Consider the following 22,902-nt stretch of genomic DNA (forward strand, 5'->3'; position numbering starts at 1 on the left):
GGGAAAGAGAAACTGATAATGCAGGAGAAAGAGAAGGAATAATTCCAGGAGGAAAAAAATTTGAAAAGAAAAAAAAGGAATGGTTTACCAAGTGTGAGTGGAAGCATTGGCCTTTGATAGAACTGGTGATCTTTCTTCCACTGTAACAGAATTATTGCCTACAGGGTGGATACAGATAAACTTAGATTAATATGCTGAGTGGAGGGAAGATACAGTGGTTTCCACTTCATGGCTTCTTTTTCCTCCACGAAGTGTGGAATAGAATGATTGGTTACGAGTGAAGAGAGAGAAGACACCATAGCAGAGTTGCAGAGAAAAGGGGTGTGAAATATTCATCTGGGAGAGCGGAAAGTTGAGGTAATAAGAATCTCTTAGCATCCAATGAGTTCTGAGGGGAGGTCATCAACTGAGAGTGGGCAGGTTGTGTCGGAAAATTGAGGAAAGAGGAGCAGTTTGACGAGGGAAGCATGTGCGATTGTCGGGCAGTGTTGATGGCCCATCTGAGGTTTGTGGGAATGAGTTTACAGTGAAAGCATTCTGTGTAGTTAGCATGGCTGTGCCTTTTCCTCCAGGGACCATACAGCCGCTTAGTTGGGAACACAAGGAAGTGAACAGTTGGGCTTAGCAGTGATTGACCTTTGCTGGGTGATACGGTGAAGGCAGAGAACAGCGAGGACGTTGTAGATTTTTACAGGAGTATCATGACTAACTGCAGTTCCAAGCTGGGCAAGCAGAGAGGGGAGGGTGTGAGGGAATTATTTACAGTGAAAAGTGGAAGGGTCAACAGGTTCAGGGTCCAGTGAGAGAGCACAAATGGTGGAGTGGGAATGGAAGCTGATCAGAGCATGGAGTGCTTAAAGTGGATATTTTAGAAGTAAAGCAACTATGGAAATGACATTTTGTGAGTAGTCTTTTCTGTACATTGCTATGATATGTTGAATTATATTGATGTAGACCCGCCCACAACTAACATATAAATCACAAAATCTAGACACAGATGACTGTGGATGTTTAGCAGTGCCATTCGTAAGCTAATAAATGATCATTTTATGTTTTGTTCAAATGTCAAGAGTCAACTGTGAAAAACCCTGAATTTCTGGATTCTTACAAAGGTATACCACATGATCCTAATACTTAAAACCAAGTGCAGCTTTCTCAAAAGATACAATATCAAAATAGGAAGGAAGAAAAAAAGCAAGTCTGATATAAACAGCACGTTTTCTCTGGTTTCCTGCCCTGCCTTTGCTCTTTGGTATAGACAGAGCAGGACTGAGTGAAAGGCCATTAAAGGGCAGGTGCCCATGCCGCTGGCCTGATTCTCTAGTTGACACAGCAGAAGTAACGATACAAAATACAAACCCTTTCTCACACTCACCTTGATTTTAAGTTTCCCATTTCTATTCCTGACATGGACTCTTAATTACTGGCCCCATGAATCCATTCCCTTCCCCAGTTAAAAGTATAAACAGAATTAACATCTTTTTCTTTGTTAGGCTGTAAAATTGATTACATTCCCACAAACCTCAAATGGGTAATTTAAGACTTCCTAAGGCAATTCAGAGTCCACAGTGAGAAGCAGACAACCTGGATCTAGAAAAATGTGGCAGTTTTATTTCTCAAAGGATTCAGAAAGAGAAAGTTGCTAAGAATAGGATAGGATTAAACACTGCTTATATTTCACAACAATATCATTGTAAAGGGAAAGTGGTTGAGTGAGGAGGTGAGGTTAGGGGTGTTAGTGTAAAGACAGGACCACGTGCTTTCGCTTTTACCCTAATGTCTCTATAAAATGTAATTTTTTTACTAGTTGCAGCAACTTGTTTTGAATGTTTGGAGTTGGGGTGTCCGAGCCTGAAATGTTGTAGTCACAGCAATTTGGGTATTCCAGGAGTTTTGTCGTTTATTTTTTACTGAGTTTTATACCTGATTTCCACTATCCAGAAGACAGTGAATTGAAGCAATATTTTCACAGTAGAGTATCTAGGCTTCTCTTAGCTGTGAGGGTTAAAGTTTTCATATTTCCTACTTAATTACTTTTTAATAAAGGTTTTGTTGGAAAAACTAAGCATGATATTTCACTAGGTACTAATCAACATTACAAAATTTAAGACAATGATATATGATTAATACTAAGCTTGTGTAGTAATGGATATGTTGTCTGATAAATAAAAACCAAAAAGCAAATAAAATTAAAAGAAAGATATGGACACAATAGACCCCTCTCTCGGGATTGTCAGTTGATATCAGTGACCATCTTGTTTAGCCCTGGTTTTCATTCTGACTTGCGTAGACTGATTGCCTCTGAATTTTCTCACTCATGCCATGGGCCTCAAGAGCTCTTTAGAGTGTGGAAACAATTTGTTTAAAAAACCATTGCAGGCAGCTTCAAGCCTCAGTTCTTCTTCCAGCAAGAGAATTCCATCTAAAAAGCAAAAGTGTGTTTTTTTTTCCTTTTAAGTTCCTTGTTCCACCTTAGACCCAATCATAAAAAATATATAAAATATTCACAGCACTGTAGTGCAACCAATTTATGTAAAATCCCATTCTTTCTATAATTCGAAGGATATTTCACAGCAAACTTTACTAACTTTAATCTCCTACTCCACCCTCAATCTCAATAATCAGTTTCTCACAGGATTAGATACTGTGATTTGATTTTTTTAAGGGACTGTACATATTCCCAGAACATAGCATCTTAAAGTACATTAAGCCAAAATGAATGTGGTTTCATCGAGTATATGAAGTGATTCTTCCACTCCAGTCACAAATGACTTATGGATGGTTAGCAGTGCCATCCGTGCGGGCTTGCCTTTGATTTGTAGATACCCAAGAATTGTCTCCGTGGAGAAAATGTACAGAGGTAGCATTTCACTTTTATGTTTTTCATCAAACAGCTTCCTCGTGACAGAGGGAAAGGTATGAAAGTTGTTAGGGAAAACATTTCTTCAGAAGTCAGAGGCTTGTGTGCACTGTAAAGGGAATACTAAGTTAAACCTGGGCTAGAGGATTCTTTTCAGATAAGTATCCTTTGCAAAGCCACCTTTACCTCATAGAAACAAAATTGTCAACAGGTAGCTGCTTATAAGTTATTTTGTCATAGAATTAAAGAAACTTTGATTCTAAAATGTATGCTTTTGTGTACCCATATGAAATCTGTAGTATCTGAAACATTCTCAACCAAAGAAAGAATTGCAAGTCCGCACTTGGGGCTGGTGCTCGGTGGTTTCTGGGATCCAAGAAATCTCACTGTGCCTCCTCTGGAGCCTGGAATCTTACTTCCATAAGTTCAGTTCTTTGAATTAAGGCTTGTAATAAAAATTGTATTTTCACTCTTTATTGGTGTGAACCAAACCCTGGATGGGGCCACATTTTAAATAATTACTAATGATGATGCCTTTAAGAAACATTTATTTATCAATTATCTTTATATCTCAAGAGCTACTTGTGAGAGAATGGAAGACTACAACAAATACCAGGTTTTTCTAGGAGATAATTAGGATGGCAAGCCTGTAATCCCAATGGCTTCCTAGGTAGGCAGCCTTAGGAACTCCAGGAAGCAAAAGAAATAGTAGGAGGATGCCCAGTATCTTAAAAGGGGGAGGGGGTGATGTTGAAAACAAAGATGCTGTGGGTAAATTTGAGACCTGCTTTCTGTTTCCCTGTGATTCTTGGTGATATTGGTGTTATATGGGTGGTTCTACCCTTTTTATTTTAATAGATTGGTTCCATTTTACCACAAAATATTTATATATGCATCTTCTAAAAAAACACCCAACCATACTACAGCATGGAGAGTGTAGAGAAAACACTCACGAAAGGAATGCTTCCCTCTGGAAACAACTTCCCACAGGATGGAGTGTTTTCTCCGGTGCTATTGGAAGGACATCGGAAGTCAATGGATTTCAGCTCTGAATACAGCTCATTTGCTTTAATTTAAAGGTCTCACTTTCAATTTTGTATGGGATGTTTAGGTTTCCTTGTAGGCCTCTTAGGAATCATAAGCTTCTTTACTCCTTAACTGTATACTTCATTGCTGTAATTGAAGCTCTTTTGTTGCTATAATTCCTTCCTAATGTTATAGTTTTAGTCAAGTATTCTTTCCCTCTACAGGCATTAATTGTTACCAATTTTGAAAATGCCCTTGATTGGTGTATACTTTTTGCTTCTGGTGCCAAAACATGTCACTCTTTGCTATTCTTCCTCTAGGTGAAAAGACGTTTTTTCTTCTTGTTCAACATACACCATGCCCTTTTTAAGCTCTGTAGTGTAATTTAGAGTATCTTTGTCTACCAGGTGGAAAGTCAGCATTCTTCATGGTTTCATGTACTTCACCAATTTGCAGTACATGTCTCAGGATAGAAGATTTAAATTTTCTTTTATTGGCTATCAGCTGTGAAATTATTGGTCACTGGAGCTCATGACAGTCTATCCTTGTTAAGGATTTACCTTTGGTTTCTAGTATGTCACTAAAATAAATGGTTATTTTCCGATGACAAGACCTTCACTGAAATACAAAGTTAAAAGGGAAGATACTTCTTCAAATGTAGCAGAGTGTACTAGAAAATATCCTCTAGTTTGAAATTAAGTGAGTTTCTCTTTATTTAGTCCTGGTAACTATTTCAGATCATATACAGTTAAACAGATACTTTATTAACAAACTTTATTCCCTTCATTCATACACACACGCACGTGCGCACACACACACACACACACACAATCTACCTTCAGTTAAAGAGGAAATATTATTTAATTATTGTTTTACAAAAAGTTATAAACACTAGAATATATTTTGAAATAAAAGCCATTACCCTTCAACCAGCATTAACTGAGTCCCCACACTGAACAGTCCCCTGTTCCAGGCACTAGAGAAAGAGCATTAAGCAAGACAGACAAATAACTCCCACAAATCCTGAGTTTTAGAAAGATGGTCTAGATTTCATTTCCAATTTAAATTTATTCTGTTCTTCCTCATCTGATTCTTTACTAAAGGGCCTTATAAGCTCCATCCAATAGGAACACGTTCTCCATGATGAGAGTGCCAATTTGTGTTTCAGTGCTTGGAATTATGCAATTTATTCTAAAAGTCATCTGCTTCTGAGAGTAGTACAAGTCTATTTTATTATATAAAAATGAAATACACTGAAATTTATTATTATTTTACTGAATATAAATCAAGAAATAGGTTCAATATACATTACCTAAGGACTGACATTTCAAGCCCCTTAGCCATGTGTTGCAGTAAATGTGTTTCCTTGTTCATTTACTGCTACATTTTTGAATCATTGCCTCTGCCCATATGACTTTTGATGTCTCTCCCTACAGCCTGGATGAACCCATTTCTTTCCAAGGGTGAGAGCTGCTACAAGATAATAGAAAACCTTGGCCTGAGCTACACAGAACTCTTGCTTATTATAATGTTGTATAGAACTCAAAAGAAGAATTGATGTACAGTTTAGTCTTTTTTTTATTTGAACTTAATTTTGTTTTATTAAAATACAAATAAAAACACAGTACTGTCAGTAGTTTCATAAACATTTTGCTACCTACTTTAACATTCTCAAATATTTTCTTGATTCCACATTTTTGATTTATACATATTTTATTTAAACTTCATTTGTGGTTTTGTAAAGTTTTATGATTTAATACAAAAAAACTGCACATCTCCAACTTTACAATGAAAAGTTAAAACACTGGCCTGAATATACAGATATACATGTTGAGAGTAAATTGTGAGGATTCTGGTAACATGGGTTAATTTCAGATGTTGGGCAATAATTATGAAGACTTCCCAGGATGGCCTAGAGAATATCAGTGTGTTCTCCATCCTGCTGCAGGATTTGATTTCTCTCTGAGATAAATGTCGTTGTGTGTGTGTTTTTCTCTCAGGAGGTCGAGTTGTGTCGTGTTAACAGTCAAGAGAAGCTGGGCCTGACAGTCTGTTACCGAACAGATGATGAAGAAGACACCGGCATTTATGTCAGCGAGGTGAGAAATGCCATGGAGGAGAGGTTAGGGGAGGCAGACAGCGAGCAGTGGAGTGAAATGACTCACGATGAGAAAATCCTTGGGAGGCTGGAATGGGAAGAATTGGCAATGTGCCAGTAGTTGTCACTTTCAATTAGGAAAGTAAATTATGTTGCCCAAGTAGTGGAATTATTATCAGCCTATTTAACGTGGATGCTTTCACCACAGAATCCCAGTAAGGAGAAGTGCAAAAATTGTAACATTGTCTAAATCTGAATAAAGTCCCTTAAGTGCTCAGGAAGCCAAGCAAAGTTTTTGATCAGCAAACGTTTGTCCTTCTGTTCCCACTGTGTCTTTTAACTGTCCTGTTAGCAATAGCATTGACTTTTAAATCTAATATTCACAATAATCAGGCATTTTACTCTGCTGACAGAATTGATAAATTTAAATATCATATCCAAGAAGTGCATTCATTGGTTTGTTTTATTCAGCCCCATAATCACTTTCAAGAAGTGAGGTACTTACCCAGGGAACTGTATTCAATATCTTGTAATAAGCCACAATGGAAAAGAATATGAAAAAGAATATGTACATACATGTATAACTGAATCACTTTGTTGTACACCAGAAACTAACACAACATTGTAAATCAACTATACTTCAATTAAAAAAAGTGAGGTACGTAAATGTGAAATACCCTCAGTGTTAATAACTTTGAAAAAATGTGAAGCAAAATTTATTATTATAGGTGATTTTTTGAAACACTAACACAAGTAAATCAACTATACTTCAATTAAAAAAAGTGAGGTACGTAAATGTGAAATACCCTCAGTGTTAATAACTTTGAAAAAATGTGAAGCAAAATTTATTATTATAGGTGATTTTTTGAAACTCCCCAAAGAATCATTTTATGAGAAGTAGTAAGGTATTATGTGTGTGTGTGTGTATGTGTGTGTGTGTGAGATATATATACATATACACATACAAACATATTTATAATTACACATATACATGCAAACACATATATGCATATACAAGTATATATAGATATGTTATCTAACTCCTGCATGTATGTATGTATACACACATATATGTGTATGAAACCATGTATGTATATATGTATGTGTATGAACCCAAACTAAATACTAATTGCTGTTCTGTGCTGTTCCAAAGTTTCTTGGCCATGACTTTGAAAACATTACATAACTTACTGAGCTTCGGCTTCCTCACCTAGAAACTTAGTACGACAATGCTTATCACATTACTTTTATAGAGGTGTTTAGACTCTGGCAGAGGTAATATAATTAATGAACTTAGAAAACTACGCAGCTCTATAAATGTATCAGTTTACCAAAGAATCTACTGACTGGCTCTCACTATGGAAAAATCTCCAGAGAATACGACACTTATATACTTCTTTTAAATAAACAACTATGATAACCCCACTGCTTATGGTGAGGAAGTATAAGGAAACACCTGCAGCATTATCTTTTGGAGTATGTACGGAGGTACAAATGCAGAATTTTAATATTAGTTTGATTACTGCTCTGAAGATAAAGTTTTAGATTGTGAATGTCTTCTAAATAGGATACAATTGATTAATCATCCCTTATTTCCTTCAAGTAAGTCTCTGTTTACTATTTAAACATGTCAGCTTTGGAACTTTACTTTTCAGGGATAATAAAAAAGCCACAGGAACAGAACAAAATTACTTGGAAAAAATGTTTCCCTATACATCTTACATGTAATTATAGTGTCTTTTGTTCTTGATTGATCACTTAAAACTCATTTATTGGCTGGCACCACCTAATTAAAAAGTAATATCTAACATCTGGATAGGATGGATCAACCTTACCCTACACTTGAAATTCTTTGCTTTAAAAAGGAAAAAAAAAGGCTTTGCTAGAATAAACTCCAATAAATTTTTTGAAGCCTTCATGTGAAATGTGATAGATGGAATTACCCGCAGTGAACAGTAAGTCATCACTCAAGTTTGGCCCATTAAAATGTTGATAAACTCTTAATAGAGCTTTAAATACCTATTTATTCTAAAATAAGTGACAGTATACTTCACCCTATATGTAAAGTAGTGTCTAGTAATAATCTACATGGATACGATTTTTTTTCACTTCTTGAGCTACATAGATTATAAGTCTCTTTATAAATTAATGTGCTCATAACACAGAAATCCCTTTAATAAGTATGGACTTAGGGTATAGCTATCAGGTTTTCTCAGACAGCTAAGACAGGATTTAAAAATCACCCTAGCAGAAAGTAAATTTCCTGGGTCCTAGTATTAGCATCAGCTGAGGATCATGTCAGCTGAAGACCATGTCTGACACTTGGGATACAGAAATGAGTGAACAGATATAAAAATAAATAAATAAAATTTAAAAAAAAGGGGGGAAAGGATAAAAGGAAGGAAGAAACAAAGACAGACAGGGAGAGAAAAGTGGTCCACAAATCAAGATGTGCTCTAGTACTCTTTTTTTTTTTTAACATCTTTATTGGAGTATAATTGCTTTACAATGGTATGTTAATTTCTGCTTTATAACAAAGTGAATCAGCTATACATATACATATATCCCCATATCTCCTATAATAACTCTTTTAATATCATTGACTGCTAATCTAACAGCTGTGTAAGTTCTAGTTTAGTTTTGTTTTGTTGATTCAATCCTCATCAAGGGTCATATTTTCCTGCCTCTTTGTATGTCTAGTAATCCTTGACTGGATGCCAAACATTGTGAATTTTGCCTTGTTGGGAGGTGGCTATTTTTATTCCTGTGAATATTCTTTTTTTTTTTTTTAACATGCTCTAGTACTCTTTAATTTTATTGTAATTAATTCTAAAATACTTCATTTACATTTTTAGAATCAGTTGACAGAAGAAAAATTTGGCATGCACTCTATAAATCAATAGAAAAACTTGAAATACGTTTTTTAAAATATTTTTAAGAACCATATTTTTAAGTTCCTGGGAGGATATTGCATATCCAGTTGAAGCTGTGTGTCCTCTCTCTTACAGGTAGATCCAAACAGCATTGCTGCCAAAGATGGCCGGATCCGAGAAGGGGATCGTATTTTGCAAGTATGTGGTGTGGTTATTTCCTTTAATTTCCTACTATCTGTCCAATAGTTTTAATTTTATTTTGTTCCTTGAAAAATGTTAGAGAAAATAATTTGTCTTTGTTTCTGAATAGTAACATCTACAAAACTAAAAGTGATCATTTAAACCTTTTTAAAAATAAGGATAGTGCCATTTATTAAGGATTATTAGCTAATAATTAGTGAGTAAGTCATAATCTCTGGACTCAGATACCTCGACTTCAGCTTCCAGCTCCATCACTTACTTGGGCACTTTACTTAACCTCTCATTGTAAGCCTGTTTCCTCATCTTAAAGAATGGTAATAGTAAAATATATTGTTGCAAAGGTTAGATATGATTAAGCATGTGATGTGCTTAGCACCCAGTGTATGGTGAGTAATAAGCATTAACTGCCGTTGTTACTAGCATCAGCAGCAGTTATTGCTGCCTTTTCCACAATAAATTAGGTAAACCGGGATCCCAGTGTTCCATTACTATGAAAGTTTAGAGGTCTGAAGAAGTCTTAATTATTTATAAATGAGTTGCTGGAGACATGTGGAGGACGGAATGTGAAAACAGAGGCTGACTGAATTTCAGTTTAAAAATAGAGATGGTAAGCACCTTATAGGGGGTGTATAGACTGGAAAGAGTTCCCGGCCCAACCAGGAAAAACTGCAAAAGCCAAAGTTTCTGTCCTAAATCTCCCTTGACCTGCTCTATCCCTTCTGAGTCCTTTCTCATAAAGGGTGGCTGGAGGAAGACACACAGCACCCCAGCTCTTATGACCAGTTTAACCCAAAATAAGAACAGAGGTCCTTGGGGGTTGAGTTTCACTGCAGATCACAGCTGCAAGACAGGAATGAGGACTCGAATGACAAACTGAAGAAGTTACAAACTGTTAAAACATTCTGCAAAACTTATAATTATTAGGACAGACCTGTTGTTCCCATTTCTCCTTCCTAGACATGAACCCCTAACGAATGTTTCTTTCAATTCAATACATTTGAATTCAACACTCTACTTAGAACCAGGGCTTTAAAATAGACAAGATGCGGGCTTCCCTGGTGGCGCAGTGGTTGAGAGTCCGCCTGCCGATGCGGAGGACGCGGGTTCGTGCCCCGGTCTGGGAGGATCCCACGTGCCGCGGAGTGTCTGGGCCCGTGAGCCATGGCCGCTGGGCCTGCGCGTCCGGGGCCTGTGCTCCGCGACGGGAGAGGCCACAGCAGTGAGAGGCCCGCGTACCGCAAAAAAAAAAGAAAAAAAAAAAAAATAGACAAGATGCCATGGCAGCCTTTGGGGCATTCCCTGTGTAATTAGGAAGACAGCTGCTTACGCAGATGATTACAGTACAATGCGACGCTGTCGTGAGAAAGTTGTGCCACATGAGGGCTATTCTGCCCAGTTTTCTGCTGGTCTTCTTTCCTTTCTTTAGGGGGGGTACTCACTGAATCACACCAGTTCTCCATACTCCTTCCCTTCTCTAGCGAGAGGCCACAGAACTCCTTTTTCATCAAGGACCCTCTACTAAGGCTCCAATGAGGAAAGAATAAAAGTATGAATTAGAGGTTATGGTCCCACTAGTCTTCAGAAAACTTGAAGAATACATAATTCCTACTTTAATGAGCTCCCTAAGTGATGACCTGTAGTTAAACAAAATGGGATGTGTCTATCACTGGATAACTCAGGGGCAGGAAAAGTGAATCAAGAAACCAAGACTTAGTCTTGTTTGCTACCATATTTTCAATGTTTTTCTCACACTCGTGTGAGTAAACGAGTGAATGAAACATGGGTATTCAGTAGAGAGAGTGATAGGATAGATGGAAGAATAAAATCTGCAGTAAAGCTTTACTTATACATCCTCATTAATAAAAAGGGGTACCATCTTCGTGTGTCATCCAGATAATGAAATCTTCAAAAATATTTCATTGAGTTTTTGATTTAGAAATCATTTTAAATGTGTTGTTCACTTTGTTAACATCTCCAGTTAAGTATACTGAAAAGAATGTAAACTTCCTTTGATGCTGAGGGTCATGTCACACCCAGCAATCATCACACAATGCTATATATAATAGAGTAAAATGCTCAATGGCTGAAAGATCTGTAAGATTGTGTGCCCTGATATTAAATGACCCTAGCTGGCTACTTTTTCTGATGCATTGGGTCTATGTTTTGTCATTTTCCTCTTGCTGTTTCCAGATGTCACTTCTTCCTCTCACCATCTACTCACCACACCCCATACCCACTATTGTGCACTCACTGGCTCCCTTCCTAGTTTCCAGGGCACCACCTCCCATAGGCTAGATACACAAATACGGTTAGTAAAATGGTGTCTATTAGTTCTGTGGGTAGAGTTTGATAGAAATAAAGTACATGTGTTTCCACAGATGCATACTACGTATTTTGACATTTCCTGATTCTTGGCTATATTGTGGGCAGGTAAAGTTTTCAGATAAGATATTTTCTGGATAATAAGGCATTCCTTAATGGACTTGATTCATTGAAAAAACAACAGCAGGATTGATAAAGTGCTGTGGTTTGCCTGATTAGTTTATGTTTAGTGACAAATATGTCACATCTAAGGAATAAATACCTGTCACATTAAAAAGCCTAGAATTCAATTCTATCTGCACACACAGGAAACAAAGAATCTTGAGGGTGATAGTAAAATTATATAAAAGAAAACTGTGACAATATTGTACCGATAGACAAATAGCTCCCGTGTGGCTGGTAAGGAGATTATGGGATACACTGTAATGAACAATTAATGACTCCTTTCCCAGGGAGATGAGAGTGGGAGAAAGAGAGGATTTCTTCTCATACTTTAAGTTTCCTGGCTGGCTTTGATTTAAATGAATCTCATTAGAGCAATCGTGATTTTAATTCCCTGTTCACAACGACCTAAGTAGAGTATTTCTATGGTCCTGCCTTCATTGTGTAGCTAAAATTTTCTAACTGTGGTGCTCCATGGTCCTGTCAGAGAACCTCACCTAATGGCACCACACACACAGGTAATCACACGATATTGTTAGAAGGTAGGGGTCATGCAGAAGAGAAACCATGACCCACCTTCATGAGAACACATTCTAGCTCTCATGTGTTTTTTCTCTGCAAGTGCTTGACAGTTCTATTTGCTGTGCTTTTGCCACAAACTGCTGGTATCAGATGTGTTCCCAGGAATCAATATGGGGAAGTTCTTTTACAAAATTGCCGTGCTGAGTCAGGAGAAAAATTAAAGACATACATGATCAGCCGTCTAAAGTAAAGAGTGCTCTAGTCTCATGTTCTCTTTGGCATATACTATTCCATGTAAGCAATCTAATCTCATGTTGGCCAGAAAAGTCAGTCATGTTTCTAAGGATTATTCCTGACAAAACCCTGCAAAAGCTCCAACAGTGGAACAATAAGCCTTCTAATCAGCTCTCTTTCTTTCTCTGCCCTAAACTGGTCCTTACCGTTTCTTCCTACTCTTACTTTCTTCCCTTTGGATAACTGTTTTCCCCCTATTTCTATTCTTTTCACCTCTGTATTTCTATTCTTCACTTACCTTCTTTCTCTCCACACTAAAATATAAACACATTTGAAATAAATCTTTTTTCTCTTGCCTAAGATTCCTGGGTTTTCAAATAAGAAATTCTATAGGTGGTTGAATGCCAAGAAGTGTAGTTGCCTACCTGCCTATGGTACTCTGATACAGGAAACCTAAAAATTGGCATATTCAAGCAAAAAAAGCTATATAAATATATTTCTAGACTTTTAGGGTTTTACACACACACATACACACACACACACACACACACTCATATGCATGTACAGATTAGGCCTAAAGTGGAATTTCGGCTGATTTCTCTTTGTAATTGCCACAAATCTCTCCTAAGCCAAGATAATATCCATTTTGAAACTAATATTTGCATATACCATGCACAGAAAATAAGACAGATATATTATCTAGCAGTTTTTCCTCATTTATAACAAAGGTTAAATATTGTGTTCCTCCTTGCTCTCTTCCCCTCTCTTTTCTTGAAATGGAAGTCTTCCATAAAATTGTGCTGACTCCTGTTCTCATCTATGCCCTCCCCTTGTTTCTGGGTCCTTCAGCTTTCTGTCTGCATGATGTTTCCAGGCTCAGCAAGCTGCTTTCCCAAAAGCAATCCTGTAGCTATGAGCCATCATTCAGGAACAAGAGCAAATGAAGGTGGAAAGCTCTCTCTGATTCCATTCCTCAAGTCTTGTCATTCCTTGAAAGGCATCTTTGATGAAACCTATGGCTGCATTTTTTGCCTCAGTATCAATCTGGGTATGAAACTAATGTCTCGAGTACAGCGGGATCTACCAACCAAGTGGCTAAGGTGGCCTTTATTTTGAAAAATAAACAAAGATTACATTTTAATGCCAGTTTTCTGTGACAGATTTCTTTTATTCCACATATGATGATTCTGGATGTAAAACTGTTTCTACAATGTATGATCTGTCCTCCCAAAATAAGAACATAATGCCAGGACTGGAGACCATGGCTCTCATCAGTATGAGTTCACACAGGAGAGAGAAGAACACCAACTATAAAGGAAATCAAATGCAGCCATATTGTTTCTTGACGGCCCTCTAAAAATTAAAAATATATGTGAGATAGATATCTTTTAAACTAGAACCATGTTTCCTGCTATGGATTTCAATGTTATGCATGAATTTTATTCTATTTTTTTTGAATTTTATTTTATTTTATTTTTTATACAGCAGGTTCTTATTAGTTATCCATTTTATACATATTAGTGTCCATATGTCAATCCCAAGCTCCCAGTTCATCCCACCACCACCACCACCCACATGAATTTTAATATATTTTCTTTGTTTAGAAGAAAAGAGTCTTTCTGAGGGATTAAAATATAAATAATCATAGTAATAATAATAACAACAATAGCATTAGCAGTAATATATGCAAGCTTGAGCACTTTCTGTATAACAGGCACTTATTTAAACTGTTCACATATACTAACTCTTTTAATCCTATAAGAGTCCTCTGAGAAAGGCAGTATTATCTGCATTTTAATAGAGGAAATGAACAATAACATTAACATGACTGAAGAGTGTTTGGATTAATGGTAAGTAAAGTTTAGATGAAGAATTTGGAAGTATGCATATACTCAAGTGAAAAAATACTAGTGAGAGTTGTATTTCAAACAGAAAAGGTTAAGTTGTGTGAGATCATCCAACTTAGTCTCCTTAGGATCAATGCCTACAATGGAGGGAAGATGAACGATTAGGTCCATAATTGATAGACAAATAGATGCATCACAGATATACTACTAAGAATTACTATGAAATGGATAAAAGCCCTCAAAACTGAAAGAAATCATTATTTTTAAACTACACGCAATTGAGGTGGGGGAGGTGTAGTGGAATCCATCACTGCCAATTTATGTTTATTTGAAGAAAAAAAGGCCTTGGACTCAGTACAAAATTTTCAGATACATATTTACCAAAAAAAAAACCCCCACAACATATCCTTCTTGGTCATTAGTCCCCAGTTTGGAATCAAAGTTTTCATTTTCTAATTTGGTGAATTTTATTTGAGAATTGCCAAAAAAAAAAGGGAATGTACTTTATAAAAGCTGAATTTCCTGTCCACACATACAAGTGAAAAACTAAGGAGCTATTCATTTGATCACAGTAAGAAAATACAGCATGAGGTTGTATGATTTTTTCCCCCTTTGACTATCATTGTCTGCTTTCTTTGTGCTAAATATGAGTCTAGGAATAATAATCATTTATTGTTGTCCACAGTTGAGATTCCTGAGCTTGTCTTCAGATAATTATGTCTGTCTTCATGAATCAGCCAGAATCCCAGAGACCCACAAGGAGAAAATGTCAGGAGTCTACTTCATGCTTTTAAGTAGAAATTCTCAGTGAAAGATGTTAGATTAATTATTGAAAAAAAATGGTCAATGCAGCCACACTTTCTGAAATAATTAATACTTATTTTAGATAGAATTACTTGACCTCTTCAAATGAAATTTCTTCCCACATTTTTGATTATGTGTTATGGATCAAAAATCTCATCTCTATGGAATTGAGCAATCAATAAAATAAAAGAAATTTAAAATATCCAAAGAAAAAAGTGTATCAATAAGAGCTAAATACATTTGAACATGAAATGTAGTTTAAAATACAAACTTTAGGAAGCTTATTTGCCCTGTAGAACTTAGAAAAAAGAAAAAGGTACATTTCAAACACCGCTAGAATCTTTTGTTTTAATCGAAAGCTTACTCAAGCTTGGCTTCTTTCAGTAAGCATTCTTATTTTAAAATTTTGTTTCTTACTTTATGTTAATTTTTAAAATTTTTATTTAAGTATACTTAAGAGATGAGCCTTAAGATATTTCATTAGTTTTATTGTTTTAGGGAAGCAGATAGATCCGAGAAAGGAGCTGGAGTAGATGACAATGATACTGGTTCTTCGTTTGATTAGTTAAGCACTGAAAGATATCCCGAGAGTGATTTGGGGCAACTGAGTCAGACCCACATGCAAATACGAAATGATTAAATGAAAATGCAAGCAACAGCAGCCCGGGAGCATCGCCCGGTGAGAGATAACGCGGCAGCTCGCTAATTGGCTCACAGCAAGCGTGCAGGATGACGGATTTCAGTTGTGGTATTGCTGGTCCTACTTCCCCCAGCACCATTATCTCAGAGTGACACTTCCATTACTCTGAGCGGAGAAAGATGAACGTCACCTGTCAGGGGCTGGTTAATTGTGTTGCTAGATGTATGTTGCCAGGGCGCAGGTTGGACATTTATGAACATAACTGCTTCCTCTGATGTCCGCCATCCTTCAGGGATCGATACGGCTCTTACAGTAAGCACGTAATTGAGTGAAGGCACTTACCACTGAGGGGCTGAAGACGAGCCCATTGTGTGAGCTTCATTGTCCATACATTTACCATAAATGAGCTGATATTTGCCATTTATTGTGTGCAGCACTGTGGAAATGGAAACTAATGCGGCACTTTCATCTGTTTTCTAGATAAATGGGGAAGACGCCCAGGATCGAGAGGCGGCGGTGGCCTTGCTATCTAGTGATGAGTGCCGGAGAATCGTGCTGCTGGTCGCAAGGCCGGAGAGTCAGGTCAGAACAGAGAGAGCAAAAGTCTTGAGACTGCACTTTAGGTTCACTGTCTGCTATTCTATAACAAATCAGTGCCACGGATGTTTGTAAAACCAAGCATACAAAATATAATTGAGTCATCTTTCCCAACTGGCCAACCTTATCAAAGCAATTATAAGTAAAGACTCCTTAATATGGCTTCACAGAAAGGCAGCTAAACATCTTATTTTTTTGAAAACACAAAATTGAATCATTACTCTCTCCTTCCACTTGCCAGTTATTTAAATTAATTCATAAATGAAAAATGATTGACTTTATGTGATATTTAATTCTGTGTGGATCCTTGCTTTAGTTTTTCATCTAAAAATACTTAATTGGCATATTAAGGTATCTTGAAAGAATCTCTAATGAGAGAAACATTAGCATATCTAGCTATCAACTTAAATCTTTTTAGAGTAACTTTATCCAATAAAATACCTTAAGTAGTACAGTGTAGTTCCATGTATAGTAAATGAATTTTTTCCAAGTTTAGTGTGACAAAAACAAATTGATATCTTTTAAAGAATTTTTTTATATCTTTACAGAGGGAGATGTCATGAAAGTAAAGGAGAGGTAATGGTGGAAGTAAAGTACTATTGGTACTTCTTTTTATATCCTTTTTATCCCCCACCACAATGCAGAAAGGACATTACATTGTCACCATTCTATCCATCTGTCAGTGCTGGATAACCAACTTCAGTGAATGAAGTTGGTTATATCACCATTTGTCTTTCAGGTTATTGATCTGATATATTTCAGACTCAATAACTACATACTATCTATAAATTACATTGAGTAAGTGTATTTCAGTGTCAGACAGAATCCTGTCTTGAATATAGTGGTTTTAAAAGATCACCCTTTCCGCATATATTTCCATTATGCCCTTGACCATTCTGAATGGTTCCCATAAAGCCTGCTATAGCCTAGGGCAGACTAAAGTTACACACCTGAGGTCCTAGGAGTGGGAAAGGAAACTCCACAACTGGCTGTGCTGTCTATGTGGGAGTGAATTATTAAAATACATATGAAATTGCACTAATTACCTGGAAATTTTGCAAACCGGTTAATCTCAATGACCCCATTTTCTTGAAAAATAACAGAATAAAGGGGCTAAATACGTATTAGTGAAATTAATGGTAAATTGACGAGTACTCAATAGTCATCCTTGCTGTAGAAAAGATATTTCAACTTTATAATGTGGTTTCCCTGCCCTTTCCATGTAACTGCTAGAGAACCTCATTAATTTATAATTAAAGCATTTTCTTTATTATGCCACATAACAGCTATAACATACTGTGGAAAAAATAGAAATTAATAACATAAAACCAGATCCTGTTAATCTTTGATGGCGTACATATGCTTGGTAGAACCACTGGCGTTTTTGAATATCTGGTTACACTCCTGACCCAAGAGTCAATGTTGGAGGATGAATTTTCAAACAAGACTTTCTTTCCACAGTTGATAAAAGATGGTTGTCTGACTCTGTAGCATATCATCCTGTCTGTCAAAATCAAGATCTGCCCTAGCCCCTTGATCCTGAAGAAGCTGTCATGACACTGGAAGGCAGCTAATTGTCTTTAGAAAATCAGATTTCTAGAAAAATAAGGAAAGAAAATGCATTTTAATACCATAATTTAAAAATGTAATTTAAGCAATACATGCTATAAGGTGGCAAAAACAGCACAAAACTTGTATTTATATCACCATATTTTCCCATCAGTTTCAGTATATCTCATTATTGCATTTTTTGCATGTGTATTTTATTTAGGGAGAGTATAGAAGTTTTAGTGTGCTTTTTCTAGGCTTTTTTTTTTTTTTTTAATGTTTCAAATTCTCTCTACATTCTCGGAAATGATCAGAGTTGCTGGGGGCAGTATTGTGCAACCGTGCAATATTTTTAAATAACTAATTTATTTCATTCCCTGTCAACTTACTTTCATTTTCTGCCCATTTTCTTCCTCAGACCATTAAAGATATTGCTATTCTGTCCTATTCCCCTTGGAACATTGGGGCAGAGAGGACTCTTGTAAGAACTGTAGAGAACTTTTGAGACAGTGCAGGTTGTTTCTTTCTTGGAAATGCCACGTGTGAGCCTCTACTGTGCAGACAGATCCCCCTTGTATAATTATGACAGTCCCCACTTTCCCATGGCTCATCTCAAGGGAAAAGTCTGTCTCTGCCACAGCACTGAACTCAGACTGCCATGAATGTGTGTGTAGGGGGAAGGGAAATGCTACAGGGAAGGGAGGTGAGCCAGAAGAATCTCTCCTGACTTAGTGTGCTGTGTATTCCTCCAGCCTAGAGGGAAGTCTTAATCAAAGTAGGCATACACTAACTACACATGGCAACTCAGGGATCTGTGAGGTTAGTTAATAAGAAAAGAGTTATAGGAAAGCATTAATTTCCAGCATTTGTTCTCTTTGTCTTCCCCATCCCTTCATTTCAACTTCAAAAGACTCTGTTCCATCATTCACTGTATCAGTGTTGGCAGATATTTTGTTTTGACCTGATTAAAGAAAAAGTCCTTGCTGTGCTTATAAAAAATAAACATTTCTAGCTTTAAGTAATTTCTTTTGGAGCCTGGCATTTGCAGCTTCATGAAACTTAAAAGGGATTAAAAAATGTAAAACTTGGACAATTATGAATTGGACTGAATTTAAATTTTTAGTCAGCTTAATCTTCATAGCTCATCTGCATATCAAAGTCACCGGAGTGGAACTTGGTCAAGTTATTCAGGCCACAGTGAGATAAATGAGGATGCATAAATGCATTGATGCTTTCGGCCCAGTCAAGTTTGAAATAATTTAAGGTCTAGGTAGCCTTTAGTAAATAAAAAGAAACCTATGATTGCCTTCATTTAATGAATGTGATACATTATACACTAATGCCTCTTCTGGTGCAATTTAATGTCCTCTCAGGTTCGTTTGTTTTTAAGTTTTAGAGGTTCAGTTCTCTTAAAGACAAGCTTATTTTTTGTGTTTGTTTGGTGCTTACCCATTTGTCCGGTGGTGAAAACATCTCCCACTGTTGTCAATTTTGACTCACTAGAAAGCTGCTGCTTCTTTGTAACACAGAGTAAAGGGGAGCTTTGACAATAATTCAGTTAATTCAATCAGCATAGACAGTTAATTTATGTAATCCAGCTCCAAAAACCCACTTTGAAGCAAATTATCTGAATTGACTGTCAGCACTTATCATATTAGCAAGGTAACCATCAGTTTTCCACTTCCTTTTGTATTGAGAAGCCAAAAGGATTTGTTTGGTTTAGTTTGTGTAAGACTGCCACAAGAATACCTACCTTCAGCACCCCAAAGAAAACCCTGCACACTTCACATGACTCCCTCACCCTTACGTGCACATTTAAGGTCTTTTTCCTTGGAATTGGGTCTGAGAAATGAATCACAGTAGTCATGGCACAGCATCACTCTTTACTGAGAGTAACTTAGAATTTTCCTTTTTTCAGATGAAATAAATGTCCATATTGGTGGCAAGCAGCCATCTTGTTAACTTGAAAGTCAGCCGTCTAAAAATAAAAAAGCAAAATGAGGGTAGCCTCAGCGTGTGTGTGTGTGTGTGTGTGTGTGTGTGTGTGTGTGTGTGTATGTGTGTTGGTGGGAGGTGCTTTGTGTGGAGTTGCTTTGGGGGTTGTTGTTAAGGAAAAAGGCCCGATTGTCTCAAAGCCCTATTAGAACCATTGCAGTTCTTTAACACGGGGACTGTTGGGGGTAATGAGCATGACAGCTGTGGATTATGCAGTATGCTTTTCATACACTTTGAAAGACGGTGATGTTCTGTGCTGAGGTCTACTCAGTTATGAGAGAAAATCTGTAGCTCTGTTTCAGGGAAGGATAAAAGGCATGAGTCCAATTTTTTTTATCACCTTTTCTTCCTTCTGAGAGGTGAACTATAGGAGGCTGGTATTTTGAAGAGAATCATTATGATAAAAGGAACTGGTCAGGCGTCACCATTTAAGTTTACCCTATTTTAGCTTGAGTTCTCATTAACTGAATGTAATGTACTAATGTATTCTTTTGCAGCTGGAGGAAGACTGGCTGGAAGATGAAAGGAATGAATATTTAGAGGAGTTAAAGTTGTCGATGTTGGAGGAACAGCATAATGAAGCAATGCAGCGCACTGCCAGTCAGGTGGATCAGGTAGGGCCGCGATCTGAACTCCAGCATTTGATATGATGCTAGTTCTTTTTTAAATGTGTAACCATAAATGGAATAAAAGAACAAAAATCAAAGAGTTTGACCAAACATCTCTGTGATGGTAATTTTTGAAAGCAAATGATCTTCTCAAATGAAGCAGAGGGAATAAATACAATTTTTTTCTATTAAGAATACTTCCACTTTGGGAAGCTTAGGGGCCATTGTGGAGAGTACAGTAGTATTCAAATGCTGACACAGGCACTGTTCAACCTAATTCGGAAATTTAATAGTAAAAATGCATCTTGCTTCTCAATATACCAGCTAAACTATATCTCATGAAGTAACCCCTCCCCCCAAAAAAAGTAATTTTGTATTTTAAAATATTAATGTATTTGAATATTTAGGCAACTTTAGGAAGATGATGACATGATGTAAGCCATCAACCTTATTTGGGTATTTGGTATCGTGATTACACCTTTATACTCCTGAATTAAGAGTAGTTCAACTTGAGATTATTGACCTCGTTTTGTCTTAAGGTCATATATTCATTCAACAAAAAATTCTCAGCCCCTAATATGTTTCAAGTACCATGTTTGATCCTGAGAATACAAAGAAAATGAGCAAAGTTCCTGCCTTTAAGTAATTCATAACTAGTGAAAGATCACAGTGTGGTTTGTGGCAAACCGAGTCTTAGTATTCTTTTCATTTTTGTTGTTGTTGTTTTTCTACTAGATAAGATCAATATAGCCTAGATTTTTTATGTCAGATTCATGTCATTCATTTGCCTAATATAATTTTATTAACACTTCTGCTGTCAATCTGCTTATTTGTTTAATTAGCATCCGATTCTCAACATTAATTCTTAACTCACCCTAAAAGGTAATTAAAAAAAAAAAAATCCTGGCAGTTAGGCTTAGGAATATAAAACGCAAACATCCTATCACTTTACCAAACTGAATGATGAGGTGCATTGACATGCTGGCATCCCATAACAGAGGTGTGTGTGTGTACATGTGTGTGTCTGTGCATGCGTGCTCATGTGTATATGCTAATAAATTATTAGGTTGCAAACTACAGTTGACAGAGCCATGTGTGCTACACTCTGTGCTCACCATGGATGCTCAGTGGCCACTTCACAAACAAGAGTTCATGCTCAAAAGCAATGCTGCTACTGTAGCAATTGCTTTTCAATATAAAGAGGACAGGTTGAAATTTTAATGTATGACTTCAACACTGGCCACAAATAAAGATATTTTTTGGTGGCAGCTGCTAGTTACAAGCAAGAAAGTCCTTGCTCCAGGCTTTTTCTCTCTTAGATAAAAAATGTGACCTGATACAAAATTGACAGGAGGATGTTGGAATAAAGAAAGAAGGGAGAAATCCTGTCCAGGTGAAGTGATATGGTGTCAGATGCTGCCTACTCATCAGATGTAATACAAATGCTAGGTCTTTTGAGGTAACACAAGATGTCCCTGAGGTGAGATTTTCATTGTGTAGAAATTTCTCTTCACCATGAGACTGAAAAATGATGAGAAGTACAGAAACCTTTAAAAGTCCTTTGCCCTTATAAACAATAATAATACATTAGAAATGCCTTGGTAGAAACATTGCCTGTCACTATAATAATTTCACAGGGAAATGATAAATTATAGAGTAGCATTATATCAGAAACCAGGAATTCTAGGTTTGAGAATAGAAAACTGTTTTCACATGTGCTCATAAACCAGTGACAAAAGAAAGGGAAATTCAATTAAAAATTGCATATCCATATTTAAAAACTAAAATACATATCCTCTGAAGGTTTACTTCACATGCTGTCCTTGGTCCTGTAACTGTTGTTAACACACATTTTGCTAATTAATTTGTCTGTATCATTTATTGCATGAAAAATAAGAAAAAATACTGCCTTCCTGCATTTTTTTCAGCTTACCATTAGATAGGAGAAAAAATATAAATGTAAGTTATATGGTATATAAACTCAAATGTCCAATATCAACAATATCCTCTGGGAGTTTTATGGCACAGTGTGCAGATGTCACCACATTTGATGCTGTTGTCACCTTATAGCAAGGGACATAGGGATGTATCAAGCTTTCCATTGTTAGTTACAGTTACTTAGGTATAATATTATTTTATCAATAAGACATTTTAAATCAATCTCAGTATGTTCTTAAGAAATGAGGAAAAATATTTTAGGGAAAAGCAGAGGCAGCAACCACAGCCAGCAGCCCATTATCACGGGGCCCTTCTGAATCCTGCAGGAATCCCGCATGGGCATAGCGAGAGGCATGGGGCAGAGTGACAGAATAAAAATGGCTCCTTCTGGGGGCACTTCAGCTCAGAAATCATCAGAAACGATGCTCAGGGCACCGTCTGCTCTGAGACCTTCTTTTCTTTCTTTCTTTTTTTTTTTTTTAAACATCTTTATTGGAGTATAATTGCTTTACAATGGTGTGTTAGTTTCTACTGTATAACAAAGTGAATCAGCTATATGTATACATATATCCCCATATCTCCTCCCTCTTGCATCTCCCTCCCTCCCACCCTCCCTATCCCACCCCT

At 36.7% G+C, this 22,902-nt stretch overlaps 1 protein-coding gene across 1 annotated transcript in view; it reads left to right on the forward strand.

The window, feature by feature from the left end:
- PDZRN4 (PDZ domain containing ring finger 4) overlaps positions 1 to 22,902 on the forward strand; it is a 150,337-nt gene that overhangs the window by 123,437 nt on the left and 3,998 nt on the right. The window contains exons 4-7 of the mRNA XM_007455240.1: positions 5,887 to 5,985; positions 8,993 to 9,055; positions 16,070 to 16,171; positions 20,227 to 20,343. Of these exons, the coding sequence (XP_007455302.1) occupies positions 5,887 to 5,985; positions 8,993 to 9,055; positions 16,070 to 16,171; positions 20,227 to 20,343 (381 nt within the window). The remainder of the gene's footprint in view (positions 1 to 5,886; positions 5,986 to 8,992; positions 9,056 to 16,069; positions 16,172 to 20,226; positions 20,344 to 22,902) is intronic.

This window comes from Lipotes vexillifer, unplaced genomic scaffold, assembly GCF_000442215.2.
Source record: "Lipotes vexillifer unplaced genomic scaffold, Lipotes_vexillifer_v1.1 scaffold485, whole genome shotgun sequence".
NCBI lineage: Eukaryota > Metazoa > Chordata > Mammalia > Artiodactyla > Lipotidae > Lipotes > Lipotes vexillifer.